The sequence below is a fragment of the Schistosoma mansoni genome, chromosome W, assembly GCF_000237925.1.
Source record: "Schistosoma mansoni strain Puerto Rico chromosome W, complete genome".
In the NCBI taxonomy this organism is placed as follows: domain Eukaryota; kingdom Metazoa; phylum Platyhelminthes; class Trematoda; order Strigeidida; family Schistosomatidae; genus Schistosoma; species Schistosoma mansoni.
Window position 1 is genome coordinate 48,847,618 of NC_031502.1, and position 23,209 is coordinate 48,870,826.

At 32.8% G+C, this 23,209-nt stretch overlaps 1 protein-coding gene across 1 annotated transcript in view; it reads right to left on the bottom strand.

The window, feature by feature from the left end:
• Nucleotides 1–5,863: 5,863 nt before the first annotated feature.
• Smp_161120 (actin bundling/missing in metastasis-related) overlaps nucleotides 5,864–23,209 on the bottom strand; it is a gene marked incomplete at its 5' end in the record, with an annotated part of 41,201 nt that continues 23,855 nt past the window's right edge. The window contains 3 exons of the mRNA XM_018789982.1: nucleotides 5,864–6,811; nucleotides 10,261–10,399; nucleotides 12,577–12,749. Coding sequence (XP_018655371.1) covers nucleotides 6,363–6,811; nucleotides 10,261–10,399; nucleotides 12,577–12,749 — 761 coding nt within the window. The 3' untranslated portion in view covers nucleotides 5,864–6,362. The remainder of the gene's footprint in view (nucleotides 6,812–10,260; nucleotides 10,400–12,576; nucleotides 12,750–23,209) is intronic.

Below are 23,209 nucleotides of genomic sequence, written 5' to 3' on the forward strand. Positions count from 1 at the left end.
GCCAAACTGGAAAATGGACCGTTAAAAGACACCTTAAGTGAGCTAGACTACTACTGTAGATACATAGATGACACACTAATCGTATGCGACGAAATGGTTGACAAACAGGAGATGTTAGACTTTTTCAATAACGTCCACCCAGCTATTCAATTCACCAGCGAAGAAGAGAAAGACAATAGTATAGCTTTCCTCGACGTCCTACTTTCTAGAAGGAGAGATGGTTCCATCAAACGAAATACATTTAGAAAGAATACATGGACGGGTCAGTATACCCATTTCCAAAGCTTCACTCCTCTTCAGTATAAAATAAATTTGGTTAAATGTCTCAGTCACAGAATCAAGCTATTATGTTCTGAGGACACTGTTGAGAGTGAAATAGATATACTGAAAAATACATTGCGAAGGAATGGCTACCCGGATAAGTTCGTTAAGAAATACCTAGTAGAAAGTACTGTTAAAATAAGAAGAAATTGTGAAACAGTGAGTAAAAAAACCTTGTATTTGAAACTGGACTTCAAAGGTGACATAGCGAGTGATATTCTAACACGCCGACTGAAAAGATCGGTTGAAAGGACGTTTTACGCCGCTAAGCTACACGTCACTTTCTCAACTAAACCAGTACTCACACAATTAATCAAGGATAAGTTACCGAAGATGGGCTCTTCCATGTGTGTATACCAATTCAACTGCTCCTGTGGAGCTAGTTACATAGGCCGTACTCAGAGGGCTTTATCCTTGCGTATTCGTGAACATGTACCAGCATGGTTGGGAAAAGGAGTCACTAAATCCATTAACAGCGCCATCCTTTCTCACTTGGTAGACAGTGAACATCATATCAAAATAGAAGAAGCCTTCTCTGTTTTATATCAAGTTCCGAAAACTCTACCTCAAAGAGCTAGATTACGATTACTTTACATAGCCGAAGCCATCTGGATCAACTCTAGAAAACCAAATTTATGCATCCAAAAAAAGTATATCCAGCCACTATGTTTACCTTGGCCTACGACTGGATCACCGGTTTCCTAAACTAAATATTATAAACCTCCCCCCCCCTTTTTTTTTTTTTCTTTGTTGATCACCTCTATCTTAATCTTCACATCCATCATTCCCAATTCCTTTATCGTAATTATCTTGATAACATCCCCTTTTATTACATATTATATTCACACAACAATCTTATTATTATTACTATTACTATTTATCATTATTATCTCACTTGACAAGATGAAATTCTCCTACTATGCACTTTATTCACACAATTTTTTGCATTTTCATTTTTTCGAAATTACTATTAATACTGATTGTGACTAGACACTTGATTACAAATCACTTTGACCTTTATTAAATGACCTTTCTAATTTACAAATAACACAATTTTAAAGTATATATATGTCGTAACAGATGCAAACGTTTACCATTTTTAACATATAACATTGTCAAATTCATTAATACATGCCTCATTTTGGACTTTGTAAAATATTATAATTATGGACTTATAACTGTAGAGCCTGATGATGAAGTTATTGAAAACAATTGTTCGCTCAAATATTGTTCATTTTTAAAATGAATGGAACAAACACCTCACTTGGATCTTGATTTCATGATAGATTGAGTGTACTTTTTAAGAAAAACACTGTATTGTCTTTTTATTACTATTATAATGTACAGGTCTCGCAGTATGTTACATAAATAAATATGTTTATAAATGGTATTACTGTGGTTTGATTCGGTTACAAAATATACATCCCGCAGTATAATGATCCCATTGTGCAAATAAGATTGAGTAAGAAATTCTAACTGGCAAACGAAATTACATTATACACAAAAAGTATACCTTTATATACAAACTTCTTTCCTATCTAGAAAAGGACATGTAGGCTACGACTCTGACCAACTTCCACCAGTATCAAGCTTTGTTTCAAATCTTTCACCTAATGCTTTGCCGTGGAATGGTATATGAGCACAGTCACATGATGCCCCTACACTCGTCTAGTTCATCAGGCATCTGGAGACGGAATGCAACTCAGAGAAAAAATTCAAACTATATCACATTATTTCATTGAAAACATGAATCAGTTGAAGTTAGGTAACAACTGAAAACCTGAAAGCACTGGATTTCTGTTTCGTCCAATTATTGTGGCGTGCACTATTTAAACGGACCGATGTAAGTAGTATGTGGCGGAAATTAGAAGTTGAATTCTCACTGGTAGAAGAGGGATTAAAACAGAGAACAATTGAAGTAATAACAGGAATGGAAGAACGATGAGTTTGTGGGGGAAAATTCAAGAAAGATGTGCAAATGGTACATTTAGCGCATTGTTTTTATATTTTACGGATTCAGTCTGAAATTTCGCATAGTACTGATTTTCTCCTGCCAAAGTCATCGTTTGTCACACTATTGGATTTCTCAGCAGAGCGCATCAACCACATTAACCCAAGAACATTGATCTGGTGTGCGGAGTCTTAACTTCTGAACTATTAAACTGCAATCCGACGGTGAACAAGTTCAACTTTATTCTTGTTGGACCTTTGCCTTACTGGAATATTCTGAAGTATCCAGTTTCGTAAAATAGTATAACAACAACATCAATCATTTAGAATCTAGTCGTAGCACTTAAATAATTAATTTTACAAGAAATACTCTCATAATGACAAGAAATGAGTGATGAAATAATAATATACTGAATTAATGAAGCCTAACATCAATTGTTTTGAAGTTGTGAAATTATAAATGGTTATACACAGCAGCAGTAGGTCTCAACATACACAAACGGAAAAGCAAGATTCTCCTATACAATACAACATGCATCAATCGAATCACACTTGACGGAGAAGCTTTGGAGGATGTAAAAGCCTTCACATATCTGGGAAGCATCATTGATGAACACGGTGGATCAGATGCAGATCGGCAAAGCAAGAGCAGCATATCTACAACTGAAGAGCATACGGAAATCAAAACAACTGTCAACTACAACCAAAGTCAGAATTTTCAATACAAATGTCAAGACAGTTCTACTGTATGGGGCGGAAACTTGGAGAACTACGAAAGCCATCGTCCAGAAGATACAGGTGTTTATTAACAGTTGTTTACGCAAGATACTTCAGATCCATCGGCCAAACACTATCAGTTACATTCTACTGTGGGAGACAACAAACCAGATTTCAGCGGAGGAAGAAATCAGAAGTAATGGAAGTCGATAATGCACGCACTGAGGAAAGCAGCCAACTGCGTCACGAGACAAGCTCTCACTTGGTGTCCTCAAGGTCAAAGGAGATAGGGAGGCCCAGGACAAAGTGGGTTGGAGAATGCGGGTCGGCAGCCTATGCTCCATTGGGGGTGACAGGCGTAAGTAAGTAAGCAAGTATACGCAGCAAAAGCGCCAGTATATTTTCAGATATACGATTTTACACAAGTATTTTTGTGATTTCCTATTGTTATAATTGATTATGATGGATAAATTTGAAAGAAATAAACAAATAAGATCGAATAAGTTAAAAATATTGTTAACCATTAAAATGACTATGATAGTTAATTTCTGGACACTGAAACCGTATTGACTAAGACAGATGTAATCAAGCAGAAATCTGTATATTTCGTGAATTTTTCAGTAGTTTCGTTTCTATTTAAGAATTTTGTGGTAGACAATACGATGGTATAAACAAGTTATTAGAAAGTAAAATCGCCAAAGATAACTTCTTGTGATAAATGTAATAGAAGATAATATTACTATTAAGGAACATCAGTAGACTAATAAGAACAAACTACTTTGTTTATATTTAAGTACAGTTTTTCTCTCAGTGTATTGAAGTTCAAATGATAGTACGTTAATTGTCTTTCATAAAGAAAATTGAAACAGATCATCAGATAAATTTACGAGCTGTCTGTCTGTCAAATGTTGCAATAGTCTTAATTAACTAAGATTACAAATTTCGATGTCGATTGGAGAACCAATGGTGACTAGGGAAGTAAAAGGACAACTTCCAACCGGTTAGAACACACTACCTTCCATTCAAATGTGTAACAAGACTTTTTAAATATACTGAGATAAAATTCAGTGTGCTATATAATTGGGATATAACAAATCCCGACCAAGCGTATAGGTACGGCAACCGATCGCCATATTGTCGACAACAAAAATGTGTTTATATAATTTATAAAGTGGGAAGAAGTATTTCCAACACTTCGTTAGTTCAGTTTATGTGTTGCAACTGATTGTGTTTTCCTTTACTGACTAAACCTGTCATCTGAATAAATCACTGTATTTACGTTTACAATCTACCCTTAATCTATGAAATATAAACATAACTTGGGTACGTCAATACATTGTAACTACTGACAAATGCAGTAGAGACATAACTAGCCTATCAACTAAAGCGAATTGAAGTTGAAGCGATACAAAATTCACCATTATTGTCTGTTTTAATTAGAAAACACATAGATTACGTCACCAAATTTTACCTTCAGTACACGTGATTGATTAACCCTGCTGTTATTATGTTATTCCATAATAAAAGCCCAACAACAAAAATAGACATGCAGACAGGTAATTTCAAAGAAAAGAAAACAATCTCCAACAATTTACACAATATTTCCTTGTTCTTTCTGTAATATGTATATAGTAAAGTTAAATAAATAAAATGCAATTTGTGGACATTAACACATTTTGTATATAAAAAAAACATATTATCAAGTAGTGTGTGTATGAATATTATCTGCATAGAACATGTAATTAGAGTACAATGAGTCATTAATGAACAGAGTATATGAGAGAGCCTCACTTTTCACTTGAATCTTTCAATCATTCCTTTTTGTTTCCCATCTACAATTACCAAATACAATTTTATTATAGAATGAAAAATGTGATCTCACAAAGTGATAAACAAGGAAATGATACACTGTAATACAGAATTTTTAAGAGAATGAAATAGAGAAGACAACAGTAACAAATTTCTATAATTTTGATAAAATATAATTTATCAATAAACCTAAGAGGAAACTAGTATAGAGACAACTACAGATATACACCACACAGTTCGACAGCAAGACAGACGTAGGGGTGGAACACGGTGTGATAGTAAATCATACACATATATGGCTGAATCACATTCAGTGACACAAATGAAGACAACGAAACAATATAGCAATGACACCAGAACACGTTTTTAACAGCATATACTCTATGGACAAGATTCTCGACACTCCAAAGTATGATAATAATAATAATAATTCTAACGTTAAAACTAGTAGTAATAGTAGTAGTAACAATAAGAACTTAAATTTATCTGAAAACATTTGTTTCTGGTTGATTTATTGTGTTCAAAGAAAAGGCGTACAAAATTCCCTACGTTGTCGGTCATCAACAAACATTTCACTGTTGAAACAAAATGTAAACACAAAATAATCTAAAAAAAGACATGTGAATAAACACAAGAAATAGCGCCAGTAATGATAATAACAGATCTTTCCTTGAAATTTGAACGCGTAGAAAATTCCAATGGATTATTAACAATAGATAATACGAACAGATGAATTTGAAAATGTACATGAATGTGTATATGTCTGAATGTGTCTGTCTTTGTCCAGAAATCTGTCTAACAAGATTCTAGATTGTTAGGTTATTTGTTAAACTAGACAGTTAGTCAACTAGTTAATCAGTAAGACGTATTTGATATTGACCGGTTTTCTTTTCCGAAAAAACACTTCCTCCATATCATTGGTAAAAGGGAAGAGTTCGTAAAAACAAACATACGGAAGCAATGCTATGTTACTAGTAACGATACAAGTACCGGATTTTCTTCTTAAAAAAGCCTGACATCGGTTTATAATATTGGAGTATAGCTACTAGGTGTATGTGAAATATCCGCGAAACATTACTAAACAGAATTAGTAATATGATGACGTCATACAAAATAATAATTTAACATTTATATTTACATATATAGGGGAAAAGATGAGTTAGGCGAAAATGGAAACGGCAGAGGGTGATAAAGATGAAAACTAATACTAACCACAACAATAATAAGAAAAAAATAGAAAGCATATAAGACGTCTGCTTCTTGCCGTGGCTGTATATTCTTTCGTTATGTCAATAAAAATAAATACGTGTACTGATGATTATGATTATTGTGATGACGATGAGCATAATAATGATAAAAATAATGAGGAAAGGATAAATATCGAACGTTATCGATAGATTTTACCAGAAAGCAAGTGAGAATGTTTATGGTTCAACACCATCACATTTATACACAGATTCCTAAATGTGAAAGTCTCCACTACCTTTCAAAGATTAATTCCTAGCAAGTATTACAAAAAATGCTAGTGCATTGGGATGGTCATCATCAAAATATGTAGCATCACTTCATGTTCGATTATTTGTTGAATTTCCAGCAGCTAAACGGTCAGCTCGTTGTTTCACACTTTGTTTTAACGCCAATAAAAATGGTGATAAATTTTTGTTGGAATCATCATCAGACACTTCATCAGTATTATTATTATTATTATCATTAACAATAATACTAGTAGTGGAATTACAATTAATATTCGTAGTTTGAATCGGAGAACATTCTGATTTCACTACATCACTGCAATATTGTTCTGTAAACATAGAAGGTGGAGGTGGTGGAGGTAGATCGAAGTCATCGTGTTTTATGGGTTCCTTGTGAAATATATCCCTACTTTTATAAGTTGATTGAGAAAAGTTTACATCGTTCGATCGTGCAGCAAGTTGTTGCAATTGTGAAGATAATTCAGACATAAGATTGGCAGTTTCTACGGAGACCAAATCAGTTGCCAAATTTTCATCGTAATCTTAGAAAAAAAAATTGAACAGAAATTGAGAGGGAGAGAGAAATGTAGTTTTAATGATTGATAGTTAATTTATAAAAAAGAATATCATACACACTGAAAACTCGTGAATAGTTCTAGGAATATCTAGATTCTTAGTGTTAATTTGTAACTACCTTGAAAATTCGAAATTATTACAATATCCAAACAAGAATTTTAAACAAGTCTTATGTTCAACTTAAATGATTTACAGATGGCATATATATCAGTCTTTTCTCAACTTTATTTTACCCATAATATAGTGTGACAATTATAATTTGGATTTGACTAACTTGAAGTAACATTGTTCAAATGAGTGAAATCAAGAACAAGTTATGATTGCAAGAACTAGATAAAGTCACCTTTTATTTTAAAAACAGGTGATAGTGTTGAATCGTCACAAGAAAATATTGTTAAGTTAATATTTATGAAGAAATATTGAATGTATGGTGCCATCAACGGCTGACAGGGGAATGAACGCTACCTGATTATGTCTGTATGTCTGTATGATGAAAATTATGTAATTATGAATGGTCTATAATTCCTCTTATTTTTTCCAACCTAGAAAAAAGAAGTAGTTATTGATGCATTACATTTAAATGTCTGAACAGGAAAGAAATTTTTTTTAGCTGAATCTACAAAATCCATAGAACAAACTAGTTGATAGTAGAAAATAGTGAAAAGTGACGTAGACGTATATGATGAATGACTATCCGTTTACATTGAAGTTGTACAGGTTTACGAAGTTAATAAACTAATCATACGTGAATATACTAAAAATAAGTAAAATTACACGACGAAAACAGACAATTATCAATCTTTTTTAAGTGTTTGAGGAGATTTACTACATGGATGGATAGTTAGTAGTGATATTAACATTTTTTTAAGTTCAGGTTGTATAATCGATAAGTGGTATTCTTTATTTTTCACTTCGATACAATAAGAAGTGTTGCAAAATTAGTATACTTCTATAGTACAATATTTCAAAACAAACGTTATCTGTTTCGCATTGTATGCGACTGATGCGTTACATCCAATTAAGAAATTGAGATTTGCATCTTCTACTACTGAAAAGCTTTCATTCTTTAAGTGAAACCAAGATGTTGTCTGATGTGCCTTCAGCACAGTTTTGCATACAATCAGTACTTTTTCGTTAACAATAGACGACAAAAAGTCTAGCAAATGAATTTCGATGTAAACTTTTTTGCATGACAATGACGGCTGGTTATCCAAACTTCAGGGGTACTGGCTAAGTCTTCCGTCTAAGCCAAGCTCGTTAACTGGATTATCTACAATGAGAGAAATATCTTCCCACTATCCAAGAAGACAAAGGTCTGAATAAACCTTTTTCTGTGTTTCGAAAATATGACTAGAGCAACTTCTTCCTGAGTATAAATTCTCGTGCTTTTTATATTCCTCTGTACCTTCATAACAAGAAGTATTAACATGAATAAAATCAATGGCATCCATGCGTACTTCCTGCTTCCAGTGGAGTAGATTACGGTGCTGTCAAACGCATCCCTCGACCGAGTACGTCCTTGGTGTATGAAAACTCCCGACTAGGCGGTTCGCCTTCAAACGAACATTATACAACTTATGTTCAAGAGCGAATTGTTTCTTTTTGCTAACAACTTTATCTTCAAACTTCTGGCATTGATCAAGAAAATGATTTCCAGAGTATATTAAGCAAGATAAACCACTTTAGCCATATCCGTCATGTGCGGTGAAATTACCTTTACTAGTACTTGTATAAGATTCTCTTGGTGTACTATAACCTGGAATAGACTTCTCCTTTACATCAGAATCTCTACTATCAGTAGTACTACTTCCGTTGAAAAGTAGCTCATATCTGGTATTAGCAGTTTCAGATTGTTCCCTTACAACATCAATAAGATCGCTCAACGAAGGCTTTCAACCTCCTTCAATAATCTCGTAAACTAAATTTACCAACACTCACTAAACATGCAATGATTTCAAAACCATGGTCTCAATAGTCCCAGAACAGTTCAGATTAGTAACCAAATTCATCTGTTTGAGCGTCAGTCAGCATACATGGATTTCTGGAGATCATTTCGTTCAGTGATCCGTATGTTCCCTTATATTAGTAAATTATGACAAATTATCAATGAACGTACATCCTACAACATGCTATTTTTCAAAATGTTTCTCCAAAAGCTCCAGTGCTTTACGATAACCTATTTCCGGTTATAGCAAGTTATATTGGAGAGTAGCAGTCTTTACGTCTCCGTCGAAATACTGGACTAGGTAATTTAGCTTAGCTTTAAGTCTGATGCATTTTTTGAAATTTCTTATAAAATTACAGTAAGTTACGAGTGTACCATCGAACCTCAAAACGTCTCACTTTGGTAAATACAGTGATCAAAACTTTCTCTTTCCTAACAACGTTATTTTTTTTAGTTTGTTTTCATTCTCTGTGTTATGCGCGACCTAGCAGACTGTAGCTATACTGAGGAATTCTTTTTAAATTGTTTTTTGTTCTAATCTTCTGAACGACCGACTAACAATTCTGGAATCTCATAACATTATAGCACTTCTTATCAGTCATTTCAGTAGTGAATGTATTCAATACTCAATAAGAACAAGGTTATTGTCCGAAATTCTGTTGAATTTATCTTTCTACACATAAGTCTTTTAAAGGAGTCTCTTAAACTGTCGATCATACAGTAAAGGCGTAGCCAAATGGCTTATTTACCTTGGTTGGAGCAAATAAGCTGTTTGACTACGCTACGGTAGGTACAAATCTTCTAATCAGAACCGGTATAATGGTCGGAGCAATTGAAGGAAATGATCTAAAATCAATCACATTATTGCATTTGTATTCATTCTGTTTGTTCGTCTAAATCTTGAGTTTATTGCCATTCCCAGGTTTTATTTTTTGACCTCATTTGATTCTTTTTAATTGTGACAAATAATTGACAACAGAATGACGGGTTATTGTTTAAATCAATCAATATATGGTAAGTTCGAAACCTAATCTATATATTTACATTTTGAAAAGCTGGGTAAAAGTAACATTAACCTTAACATTCAGAGAGTTACCTTATTAGATTAAAATTATTAAACATTTTTATCTTTACTACAACGTCATTAATTTTTGTATTCTCATACTAAAATGTTTAACAACGTTCTTTGGACCTAAATACACACGCACTGAGTTCGATTTAAAAATTACTATATCTAGTTCAGGCTATATGATTAAATAGTTAAACCAAAGAAAAATTCACACACACATAGGTAACTAAGAACTATTAAATTCTTACTAGAAGATTTTGGACAAGTTATTTCTTCTAGTGATGGATGAAGTGTTGGCAAATTATTTGGCGATACTGGTGAAAACATAGGTAGAGGAGGTGGAGGCGGTGGTGGTGGAGGGGGAGGAGGAGGAGGAGTTGGAACATTTCCGTTTGGAATACCTGTTGTCTCACAGACAGTATTCATACAAACTTGATTACTACCCAATGTAGACTGTCTTAACGGATTGAACACTTGACCTGGAGTAGTAGAGCATTGAGATTGATTTTTGATCACAGGAGTTGCATAGTGTAATTTGTTCTAAAAAAAGATGCCATAACGTAAAAAAATGATAAAATCCATTAGAGGGGAATCAAATATAACTCTCTAGTTAACCTACAGAAAATGGACAGTATGCATAAATGTTATTTGATGATAACTACATAAAAAGTCAATTCGATAGCTTAAGTTCTAATTAATTACTAGATTGATGAGGGAAAAAGATTTAAGTAAAATTTATAGATCATCATATTTTTTCTTTCATATGTGAACATAATGGTCCTCAAACAGCTTTGGAGAGAAGTGGATAAACGTTTAGCCGAGTCAATTATGAATTTCAACGACATTGAAGTCGCTGTTTAGTAGTATCATTATTCATGAACCAGTTTAAGTCAATATAATAAAGCAGATAGGGATAGGATACATGTCTGTGAACTTGTATGAGTCGAATATCTAGCGCTTTTCCATTCATTTAGTAAGCGAATGTTAGATATACGAGCATAATTTTTTTGAGGATTTCATTTCGAGCACTAACCCTTACTTTCTTTGCTTTTTTCATCTTGCAAGAAGGGATGCGCTATGGTGTAGTGTTCGTAGATATATGTAAATGGATTGAGATGATTAAAATGAATTCCCCAGTGAGAATTATACTGACACACTAAATGAGCAGAGAAATGCACAAAAATGCTACATATTGTACTTCTAGTGAACATCGAAAGCAGGATAGTTATCCTCAGATAACAGATACTCATTAACATCATTATATAATAGGGTATTCGCACTAAAAACTACAGTTTTGAACTAACAAATTACAAGCACTGAAGAGAAATATATGTTTATAAGTGCTACTTTCAATTAGAACCGATCTTCATTGTTCCATCAAATGGGTTACTACTTTAAAAAAAACTATGTGGTACGACTTAAGAAAGTTAAAGTATTTTCAATAAAAGGACACAATATTCAGCGACTTTAATTAGAATTTGGAAAAAAAAACTTGTTAGTTTAAGCTGTAGTTATTCAATACACAAGATCTACTTGTTAAAAGAGAATAATCATTGAACAGTAGCATTTCTCATTGGTAAGCATCAATCCATTCAAGTTTGTGGATATCTATCTTGGTGGGCAAGTACAAATAAGGTTTCTTTCTTATTGTTTGCGATAAGTCAAAATTAGTAAGTCAACAGGAAATACTGCGACTGAACTGGAAGCTTCGGTCGGAAAAGATTACAATACAGACAATATTTAGATCGAGATAATTTGAAAATTAACTAAGAATTGGTGAAGATAACAACCCCCTAGTATTTCATAAAGAAAGAGATAACTTCTAGGTAGGGTGCTGGATTTCTAAATCACCCAGACATTTCATAAAATAAACAACAGTTATAATAATTTATAAATTAATAAAAATTAAAAACATTGCAAACGATCTGATCATAAATCAGTCCTAAGGTTGTAAAACAATCATTGCAAGCTGTAAAAAAAGATTAGATATCCACAAGTAACAGAGTTTGAGTGTTTTATATGTGCATAATTTTTTGAAATATGAAAAAATAAAAAGGTGGTGCTTGGAAGGCAGTTGACAGGATACCCTACTTGACCTAGGCTTCACGTTATTTGATACTCGTCAGGAAGGTATAGCTGTAATCTTGAAAGAACTGATGGTCCCTGCCGGATTCAATCCCGTAGCACACAGTTTCACAGTCAGAAACGTTATCACTGTGCTATTCGAACCGCGATAACCCCCCTGTAGGACTGAAGTGAATGTTAAGCCATATTGCCACTTGATCGATAGAATTCGATCAGAACTTCGAAGGACTGGACATATATGACATTGGTCACTACTCAGTGCTCAATAAATTTAGGAAAAATAATATGAAGTATTTATCAAATCTTCATTTATTCACCGATAGATTTGTAGTTTATCAAATGAATCAATTTCCATCATTTAATATTCTTTGTAGAATATTTAGATATAATAAATATTTGAGTAGATAATTGTTTTCAATAACTTCATCACCAGGGGGCTCTAAGGTTATAAATGCATATATAAACCAGTGAATTAAATATTGTACTATATTTGAATAATCAACCTCTGAGCCAGTTCAAAATGGATTATTTTCACGTTTGAAATGTTATCTACTTACTAAAATCATCAAAACTTTACTCGACTTTTTTTGTACAAAAAAAGCAACAATATTAGTGAAAAATCTTTAACTAACCTCTGATATTTGTTGTTCATTACTGGACATTGGATTCGAATTTGATGAAAATGATCTTTGTGTACTATTTTGATTCGAGTTATAACTTGTTAACGCTGGACTACCATTTGAACTAGGCAATGAATCGTTTGTTGTTGAACTAGCCATTGTAAGTGATGAACCACGACTAGATCCTAAAATGATTGATTTGTTGTTTTTTTGAAAAAACAAACAAACAAAGGAAATGGAAGAGGAAAAGAGAGAAAAGAAAACAAGAATGTACATGGTATGCAATTTGCTTGTTACATTTAATGAAAAAATTTGATAAAAAGCACTAGGATATTACTGAAAGCTTAGATAACAAAATAGAAAAGACACATGTGTAATTAATAATTTCACCGTGTATTTTATAATATAAATGTAACACCCACCCACACACGCGATACACCGAGAAAATGTGGAAAATGCAAAAAAAAAGTGTGCTAGGTTAGCATTATTTTCTTACGATACACCTTTAAATGTTACTGTACTATTTAAATTAGAGAAAATAAAGAAGAGCTGTGGTTGTTCTGAAATCAATTGTTTATCAAAGCAATACAAATAAAAATAGAACAACCAGGAGTATCAACTGATTATCTACGGTGATTTTATCTGCGTAATTGATTATTTTACGAGGACTGACCATACTCTATTAAGGTGCAACAATAGAAATACGAGTTGATGAATATTGTATATAGAACGTTATAAATACGTGCATAAGATTGTGCATTTGAAGATAGATTATTTTATGTAAGTATTTGTGAAGCTATGCATTTGCCTAAACTGGAGTGGACTAAACAAAACTACTTGAATGCAAATACAATGAGAAAATAAGAATAATTTTTTCCAAAAAAAATTTGTTAGGTTTAGGTTATTATCGTTTTCTTATGATATACATATACGTAGCAGCATATAATCAGAGAATAGAGATACAAATCTACTTATATCGATTATTAATAGTAAACGAAAGAGATGGGGAAAAAAGTCACAAATCATGTGTATGTACAATTAAATCTATTGATGAATTAAAATAATATTACTAATGTTGCACATAGGATACCCTTTTTTTTCGTAACATTCAACACCGTAAAACCAACAAAACAGAAATCAAAAATGAATACTAAATAGATGTCGTATTACTGTAGTGGAGTAATCCAGTCTATAAGAAAATATCTAAATTATTTTAATAGCATATTAAGAAGGAAGATTAAAGATCGGCTACTTAAATTTCTTTAATTAAAGATTCCCAACTTTCTTTTCCCTAACCTTATTAAGATTAATGACAGATATATCAGAGGGAGGTGAGTGAGTTAATAACAAATAATCCTTAAGTAAACAGAACCTTTATCCATGAGAAGAATGTAATATATACATAGAAGACATACTAAAAAACGTTGATGTCAAATTTCGAAGATTAGACGATATATAATTACCTGCTTAAGGAATCCGATATTTAATGGGTTGATTCTATTTGAAAGATTCAGTAACAGATATCAATTAAGTCTGGGGTTTTTTTAAGAAAAATAAGGAATGTAATACATAATGTCTTTTTACTTTCGATTGTCATGAATTTATAAGTGAATTCAACTTTATTGGATATTGATGCTCGAATAATTTTTTTTATAATGCAATCACAATTGAATACTTTTTCATCATTGAACAAAAAAAAGCGTAACATTCGCATAAACAAAAGAAAAATTTTACACTGAAGATAGACATTTTATAAATTTCTATAATCCAATATAACATTGTGTCAAAAAAAAATAGGCGCGGGTACATTTTAACCGAACAACTGTTGGAATGAATCTTCCTTCCTCACTTAGTAAAGTCCTTATTCCTTTACAATAGTAATATTAATAATAGTAGTACATATTCCCAATTACATAAACAAACAATACTGATTGCATACTGTTTCGGTCACTTCTATACTTAGATATTACTATTAAACCACAATAATTAGGAAAGAATAACATGATTTTTAAGCTTTAGTCAATCATTTTGTTTTTATAAACACTCTGTTAAAACTTTAAATCCCAAACTTTATTTCCCTTTTAAATAAGTTATAGATTATTGATGGACAATTTATGTTTACCCCTCAAATTCAAAAATACCTGAAAAAATTTCAAAATAACTAGGCTTAATTAGTTTTTAGGTGTTAACTGTAGAGAGAAAATAATAAAGTACAATATGAATTCATTGTATTCTGTAATTAAGTTCATTCTTTATTTCTTTACATTTTACATGGATTCAATTGCAAGTTTCATTGTAGTTAGTTAAGTGTGAAGAAGAAAAAGAAAAAAATGAAATTATCAATTTACAACAAATTCGGGGAAAATCATGAAAATTTGAGATTGGATTATGCAAAAAACGTTTTGTACTTATCAGTGAATATTACACACACTTTAATGAGTTAGCTTATAACGTTAGATGTGTTTGTATAATACAAAATCAGTGGGTATCATATATTCATCAGTATGGGGATTCGTGGAGATTGTAGTATTTTCAGTTTATTTCGCGAGTCGATCTAAGCTAGACTACCATTGAAAACCTGAAGTTTTAATGAGAAACCGTGACCAGTGGAGTTCAATTAGTGTCGGGCGTGAGACAGTTATTCCCCTCAGACAATGGGTGAAGGGCTGTGCAGGAACATGGATCGAATGAAGTTAAACATTAACACCATTGGATTTCGGCTTAGTGGTTTAGAGATTAGACGTTCGCGCGTGAGACCAAAGGTCTTGGGTTCGAGTTCAGAGTGTGAAGCTATAAAAACAACGTTTAATTTTATATTTGAATATTTAACAAATAAATTCCGAATTCGGGACTCAATGCTAGTTGAGTATTGAGTGTTTCTACTAAAACTGCGGTACCGCTCTAAACAGAAAAAAAGTGCTGTGTAAAAATAATTAATCAATCCTAATAGCTTATTTCAGTTCATCTTAAGCAACTTGGTTATATGTACATTTGTTAATAGTCTATGTCAATTCACCATCAATTTGTACTTTTTTACTTATTATGTATAGTTATCTAAAGAGTTTTATTCTTATAATCAACTCATAAATTATTTGGATCGGTTCAATAATTTTCGTAGATACATATAGATACTACTAATGTATTATATTAGAGTAAAACCTGATAAAAATCTAATTGTAAAACAATATTGTTTGCTTTTATGTGTTATTCTAAAAGTGTATCTGTTCGAATTCCAAATATTTTGCTAAATTAACATTTAATTACATTAAATTCAAGTTCGAAACTGTAAAAACGAAAGACATTTTTGGACTAGAAATTAGAAAGCTTAAATATAGTAATTCATATTCAGGGATAATGAAAAACTGTACAAGATTCCACATTAAAACACAAGTAGACAATTAAATAATGTATTATAACTGCGAAATATTTGTATTTCAAGATATGAGTCAACTATAAGTAACATTCAAAGTACTTTGGAATAACGATTTTTTTAAATAGGACCCTAGATTCCAAAATTACTTATATTTAATATGATTGATCAGCAATAAAATCAAATTTTTACAATTAAACACGGAATGAATAAATCAGCTTTTAAAAGTTAATAGCCATAGACGGATATTCATGTAGACAATGGAACATGTAAAAATAATGTTTACTAGGACTACTGTTCAGTCGGAAGGATTTGAATGTGACCAACTTGGTCTCGTGTACAGTTACGGGTATGAGGGTTAATGTCACTTTCCGGTTGCCCACACAGTAGAAGGGTATTTCTTGAGGGACTTGAAAGGAAGTTGGATTAGTGTTGGTCTTAACGACCTGGGAGCGTGATCGCGGTGCTCAAGGGACAACTGCTTGAGGTCAGTCACACACGACCTTTTTGTGGGTAATTTTTGTGTTAGCTCCGTACTTGTTGGGACATTACCGCCGGAGACGGATATCCGTGGGATAAGGCAAGGTGTGTATCTTTAGGGTCGACCTTTTCTAACCCCACCCCTCCTTGTAGGAAGGCAGCATCGCTGTTATGCTGGTTGTCTGAAGGAAACACCTTACTGCTGTCACACCTCTGTACAGTCAGCAGTACGACTTCGCCCTCGGACCTTGGGTTTGCTGCTTTTAGTCTTACCGCTCTTCAACCGACCTGTCTCTCATGGTAGGACCTTGAGGAACGATTGTTCCAGCCAGTATAGCTCGATTGGTTCATCACGATAGGCAAGCCCGACCACCACGTCAAGGTAGCAGCAACGGTCGGGACGACTACTGTTCACTATAGTAGTAATGACTACTGTTACTACTATAGTGAACGAGAACATAAGGGAGACAACCAAATGTATTTTAATGCAGAATTATAGAATATCTTGGTAAAATTTGAGAACCATACATTAATACTTTTATTTGAAAAATATCCATCAATTGTCTCATACTTTGTTGTTTCTTGGTTTCCATACTAACAACTCTTCGTTCTCGTTCTCTTCTCCTCGATTTCCTCAACCTTCTGCCACTAGGCATTCCACTTTAGATCGGGGATACATACTACTTATATCTTTCAATATCAGTAGCACGCACTACACTACTACTACAGTACAGGAAACAAACAGGATTCTTATTTGTCGATTTATTGCACGTAAACAAGAAAATTATTTCAGATTATGACAGAAATGTGTTATTGAAAAATGTGAATTAGAAGTTTTATCACGACCTGACATTATCTAAGTAACCAGTGAAAGCCATGGAGTTTCGAACAGCTGGTTCCTTACGGTTAATGGTTCCACATCAGTAGTGTGCATCCATAACTTTACTAAGAACCGAACCAAAGACTTTTAGACATTAATAGACCACTAAGCCGAAATACCCAGTAATTTACATATTCAACTTCAGTCGATTCGCGATATACCACGATCACCAAACAATTCAATGGATTAGTTAAAATATAAGCGAATTGAAATGATCATTAAAAAATCACGATACGTTAGCTTACTACAGTCATCAAGTTAATGTCTGGTCGTAGTACAGTAAGTGATGTAACCCTATTACTCCTAAAATGCTTGGTGTACTGTTGATTTAGATGTGAATGATAACATTCAGAGATTTCATTCATCAGGGAGGTGTTGGATGCTGATTTAAACATAGCTTATAAATTGCCTAACAGTATACCAACACGTCTCCGGACATTATTAAACGTATCATTATGACTATTCAATGAAGTCACGGTAAAGACATTGGCTTCTTCTAACCATAATTAATAGCGAAAAGAATCTTAAATTTCAGTAATAATAATAATAATAATAATAATGACTAATAATTCAAAAAACCTGTGGTAAGAGAAAACAAACCAACCTATCAAACTGTCATAATTTAGCACAGTAAACATGAAGAGAAAAACACAACATGAGAAAGAATCATTGTTTGAAAGAAAGAAAGAAGTCTTAAAAAAAGAAGAGGAAAAGATATGCAGTAAACAAGACAGATAAACAAACGCGACTTTTACACTTCAATTCAAGATAAACAGTAGCAGTGAGAATTATTGATCGATTTAGTCCTATATAAGCCATAATTCATCATTGTAAAAGTGTCAATTTCAACGAGCCTATATAATAGTGACTGAATAACTGCATTAATGTCTGATAAGTTGACAATCACAGAAATGTTAATGCATAATTTCAAGTTTTCAAGAAAAAAAAATATGACTATCAAATCGATACTGTATTAAACCATAGAAATGTAGTTCATTTAACATTGTCGTTGCTGGATTATTTTTTCTCTTTGAAGTGAAATATGTCAATCGAAACTTAAAGCTGACTATCGATAACAATGAAGAGTACAAAAAGTGAATAACCGAAACAAATAAAACGACAAAACACGCTAAACATAAGAATCAATATGAAAGAATGTGTGGAATGAACCGATAACAACAACAAAAACAATAAAAACGACGAACACATATTGTCTGAACGGAGTCGCCAGTGTGATTACGTGAATGTTGTAAATGAATCATCAAAATTTAATAAGCATATGTAAAATATAAAAGTGTGAAAACAACAAACCAAGAACATTGTGTAATGTATTTGACTAATGTTTGTGTAACATATTAAGAACAAAGAAGTTATTACATTTTAAGAAAAAACAGAAAAATGAAGAGTATAAGATATTTGTGATATATATGTCAGTTCAATGGGTAGGGTATATGTATATCGCCCAAAACAATGCAGAAGTATTCTGAAAGTTTTTCCAAGTTCTCCCGAAAATCTCGGTAGCCTAGTTCATCTATATATTCCCTTGTATACTTAACAATTATATACAATACTACATATGCTATTACACTATTAGAAGTCCTCAAGAATTTCTCAAATATGTTTTCAGAAACCGGGATAAGGCTCAAAACGCTCAATAGAATCATTACTTAATAAGAAACAGAGTCTTACAAAAATGACGGATTACTGTGTCATATCCTGACTAGATTATTACTGATTTTGTCATTAATTTTGATATATTCACACAGTGATGAAAATTTCGATCTTAAAACATTTGAAACTCTATATACTACAAAACTAAAGTAGTCTATGTTGCCACCAATCAATAAAGATATACATACATATATATTCCAGAGGTGGGATGAAATTCGTGAGACATTTTACACCAATAAAATATAGTCGGAAATCAAAATAAATCATGATTATTTATTCAAATCAAAAACTGTAGAGCATACATTATTCCATGTAACCATTACGATAACAATCTCCAAGATGAAATCCTTTAGTCAAGTAAATTTTAAATACATATGTTGTCTGTGTGCAGATCTACAAAATATACTTACCCACTTATTATCATTATCTCTGGTATAATTGTTTTCCAATAATTAACAGCTGATCACCTCTATAAAATTACATTTCTAAGAAATTATTTTTCAGAGTAAAGTGTAATAAGCCACAGCAACAATAATAAGTGGAAGGAGAATCAAATGAACCAGAGCAATACAAACATACACACACAGAACTAACCTATCGCTGAAAACTCAGAAAATTGTGTTGAGGACAGGATAAACCAGAGCTTTATTAGCTATTTTGCAGGGAAGTACAATAGAAAATGAAAAGAGATGCGAAATAGCAATTCACCATCAACCAATAGATTTTAGCCGGTGATAAACTTCACGTAGTCAAGTCATTTAAGTATATCGTAGTCGGTGATTACGACTATGTCACTCAGTTGTAGAAATTTTGGAATAATTTACAATATAGAATTAGTTGGATATATGGCTTTTCCTACGTTGTAATTTTCCTTCCATCATGACGGACTGACTGAAACTTGATACGTCCGTAGCATGATGAAGTGGTATTTTCGGCGCAGAAAACTTTACATTTTTCATTTAAGCCAACAAAAAAGACAAATACTAAAACACACCCTCCATCATGGATTACGATAGTGCAAATAATAGTTTCCGCATCGTTTTGGTTGGTTGTCAGGTGAAAGGTCAAAATTATGAACGAGAGTGGAGTTTATCCACAGTCAAGATATTTCTCTAAACGCAAAGAATTTGTTAAAGCAATTTTACCACTTTATATCGTATAATATTGTTGGCTAATAATAAACAATACGAATCCCTTCTTCATTCGGCTAAAAGCTATTAGATCCAAAAAAGTTGGAATAGAATAATGTAAGTTAACAACATGTACATCAACCATTAACGTTTATACTGTTCATGATTGAGAATGAGTTCTACGTTCTGTAACGTCTTGAACAGTATTCAGATGATTGCTAAATCCATGTAGGATCAATAGACCACGCCTATGGCAACATTGCCCAACTTTTGAATCGGAATAGTAAAAGGCCAGCGAAGTGATCAGATGTACTTCTTAGGATTCTAATCCATAATTTGCGTGATTATACAATAGAAATATCGGAACATAATGATGATGTTATTTCTACTCATGACAATCAACAGCAAGCAAATCTAAGAACTAAGTCGATTTGTAAAAAGTACACTTTCGTAATTTGACTTAAAAGCTGGATAGTATTATGCCTAGTGTAAGAATTTTAGGCTTAGAAATCCTAGGCTTTACAAGAAATACTATCTATTCATCATATTATGTAAGTTTGTGATATAATCATTTCAAATACTCAACAAAAAAAATGCACTGTAATCAATTTTGTTGCTTATAAACATTCTTTAACATAACAATTACTTTGAACTATTGAAAATGACAACATGGATAGTAAGCAAAGACGAATAGTGGCTAGCAGTGGAATCCACGACGCGCGTTTCGTTCTATTTAGGACTCGTCAGTTGGATGTACTTGCATCTCAGAGTTGATGTTCACTCTTATTGGTTTTTGAATTAAGGCAATATCGAGACAATACGCGCAGTATGCACATATGCCAATAAGAGACTGATCAATTGCAGTCCTAAACATCAATAGGAAGATTCAAACAAACAACACCAAGTGAATTTGACAACATGTATGTTTAAAAAATATGTAGAGAAGCTATTATATCTGTTTTTCGTAAAGACAAAAAAAAGCTATATATTCATTATCTGATTTATTAGTCTTTTAAGAATAATTTAGACAAAAACAAGATTACAGTAAAATGAAAGTACCTACTAGTATACAAATTTACCCCCACATATATTTTTTGAGTATAATAAATCTTATGATATAATATGATAAAGAACATTGGTGGTTAGTTTAAGGATATTTTAATGTTAGGAAATACAAAAGAATTAATTTGGTGAGGGTTATGAAAGAGATAGGCATCCGTATTATTGGGAAGAGTTACAAAGCGTTGTTTTCTCCAATATAAGAGCCAAATTTAGGGAAAAAAGTTTTTGTTGGTAGTATAGAGACTTTGATTTGATATTGTTTTACGTAAGCGTCAATTTGGTGAATATGGCGCTATATATGATATTCGGAAATGTTATTTGGAAAAGGCTGGAAGGGTACAAAGGATACTACAGTATTAACGAAAATTTGAAGTATTGATGAAGAAAGATGTATATAGATTTGTCTGTATTGAGAGTAGGAGTGGGCGTTATGCTCACATTAGTTGAGCGATGTAGGTCGTCACGTTTGTCTTTCTCTAGGTAGCACAAGACATGTGAGTGTTGTTGATCGTTATCATGAATCGATTGGAGTTGAACTGTAGACATCCGTATGTGTCCGGATCTGTTGTCTCTCGGTGAAGTGCTCTGGCTTGAGACTGGTAGGTCCTGGGTTCGAATCTCGCGAGAGCGGGTTCGTATATGCGCACTGCTGGGGAGTCCCACAATAGGACGAAACGCCGTCCAATGCTTCCAAGTTTTCCCTGGTGGTCTAGCTTCAATTGACTCACGCTTTCAACTATGAAAATATTAAATCTCCACAAAAACCCCTTCTGATGAAAAATAAATACTCAATAAAGGACGCAATACATTTATGCATTAGTTTTGATACAAGTGAAAAAGAAAATCAACATTGAACAGTGCTAACAGGAAAGCAAGGAGAACTTAGCTGAATTATTATTAAATGTACAACTACATAGCATGTACAGATATATGTAGAAGTTAAAGGTTTTTTTCATTTTCAAAGACAAGATTATATTGTATTGCTCAGACTCAGAAAGCACCATTCCCCTCATTTTAGTATGAGTGTTAACAAATGAACAAAGTAAACCTAAGAAACATGAGTGAACTGTATATTTTATCATTGAAAAAAAGGCGTGCAAACAAGTGTATGAGCGAAGCGAATCAAACAAATTTCAATGTGTAATTGGTGAAAAGAATGACAAGATAGTCAGTTAAATGAAAGTATAAAATGAAGAGTTAGGCAAATTACGAGAAATGTAGTAACTAAGGGTGAAGAATTCGCATGATTAATCCTATTAAAAAGTATAGGAAAAAAGTTTTAATCACTTGGCAGAGCAATTACCTTCATAATAATTATCATCCTCACAAAAAGAAATTTTACAATCTAACGATGATGGTGATGGATCGGGCATATTCAAATCACATGGCATACTGACACCAGATGTCATTGCTAAACAACCATGAGAACTTAATGTACTACAAGTTCGAGGTGGTGGACATGGACGTGACATTCGAGGTGCTGTTTTTCGATTGAAATGATATTGACTTATTGCTTGATGATGTTTTAAATGAACAGGTTTTGGCTGAATTGGCGGTGGTGGAGATCTATTGTCAGCAGAAGGAGAAACTAAAGAATTGATTGGGCTACATGAAGTTTGTTGTACAATCAAACTATGGTTAGAAGGTAGATGGTCATCATGATCAACCTTATTCCCAATTACCTTTTCTGCATTAGATTCGGAAGGACTAAGATGAAGTGAGTGTCTGCTATGATTTTCTTCACCAAGTAATTTTTTCTGAACGAACGACTGTGGTGTAAAGAAATTTTGTCCACAATTTACGCTTACAACGGGTTCCGAAATACTTTCATTGTTATGGTGATAACAACTAGCGAAAGAATTCTGTTCATTACATCCTGGTAACTCAGTAGCATTAGTAACACATAAACAACTGTTAACTGATGAAACATGTGTTCTTGTTGATAGATATCTTGGATGACTAGGTAATGTGCCAGTTAGTTGATTATGTAAACATTTTGAAAACATTCTATTTAGCGTCATAGTATGACCGTTATTAACTGATCAGTCAGAA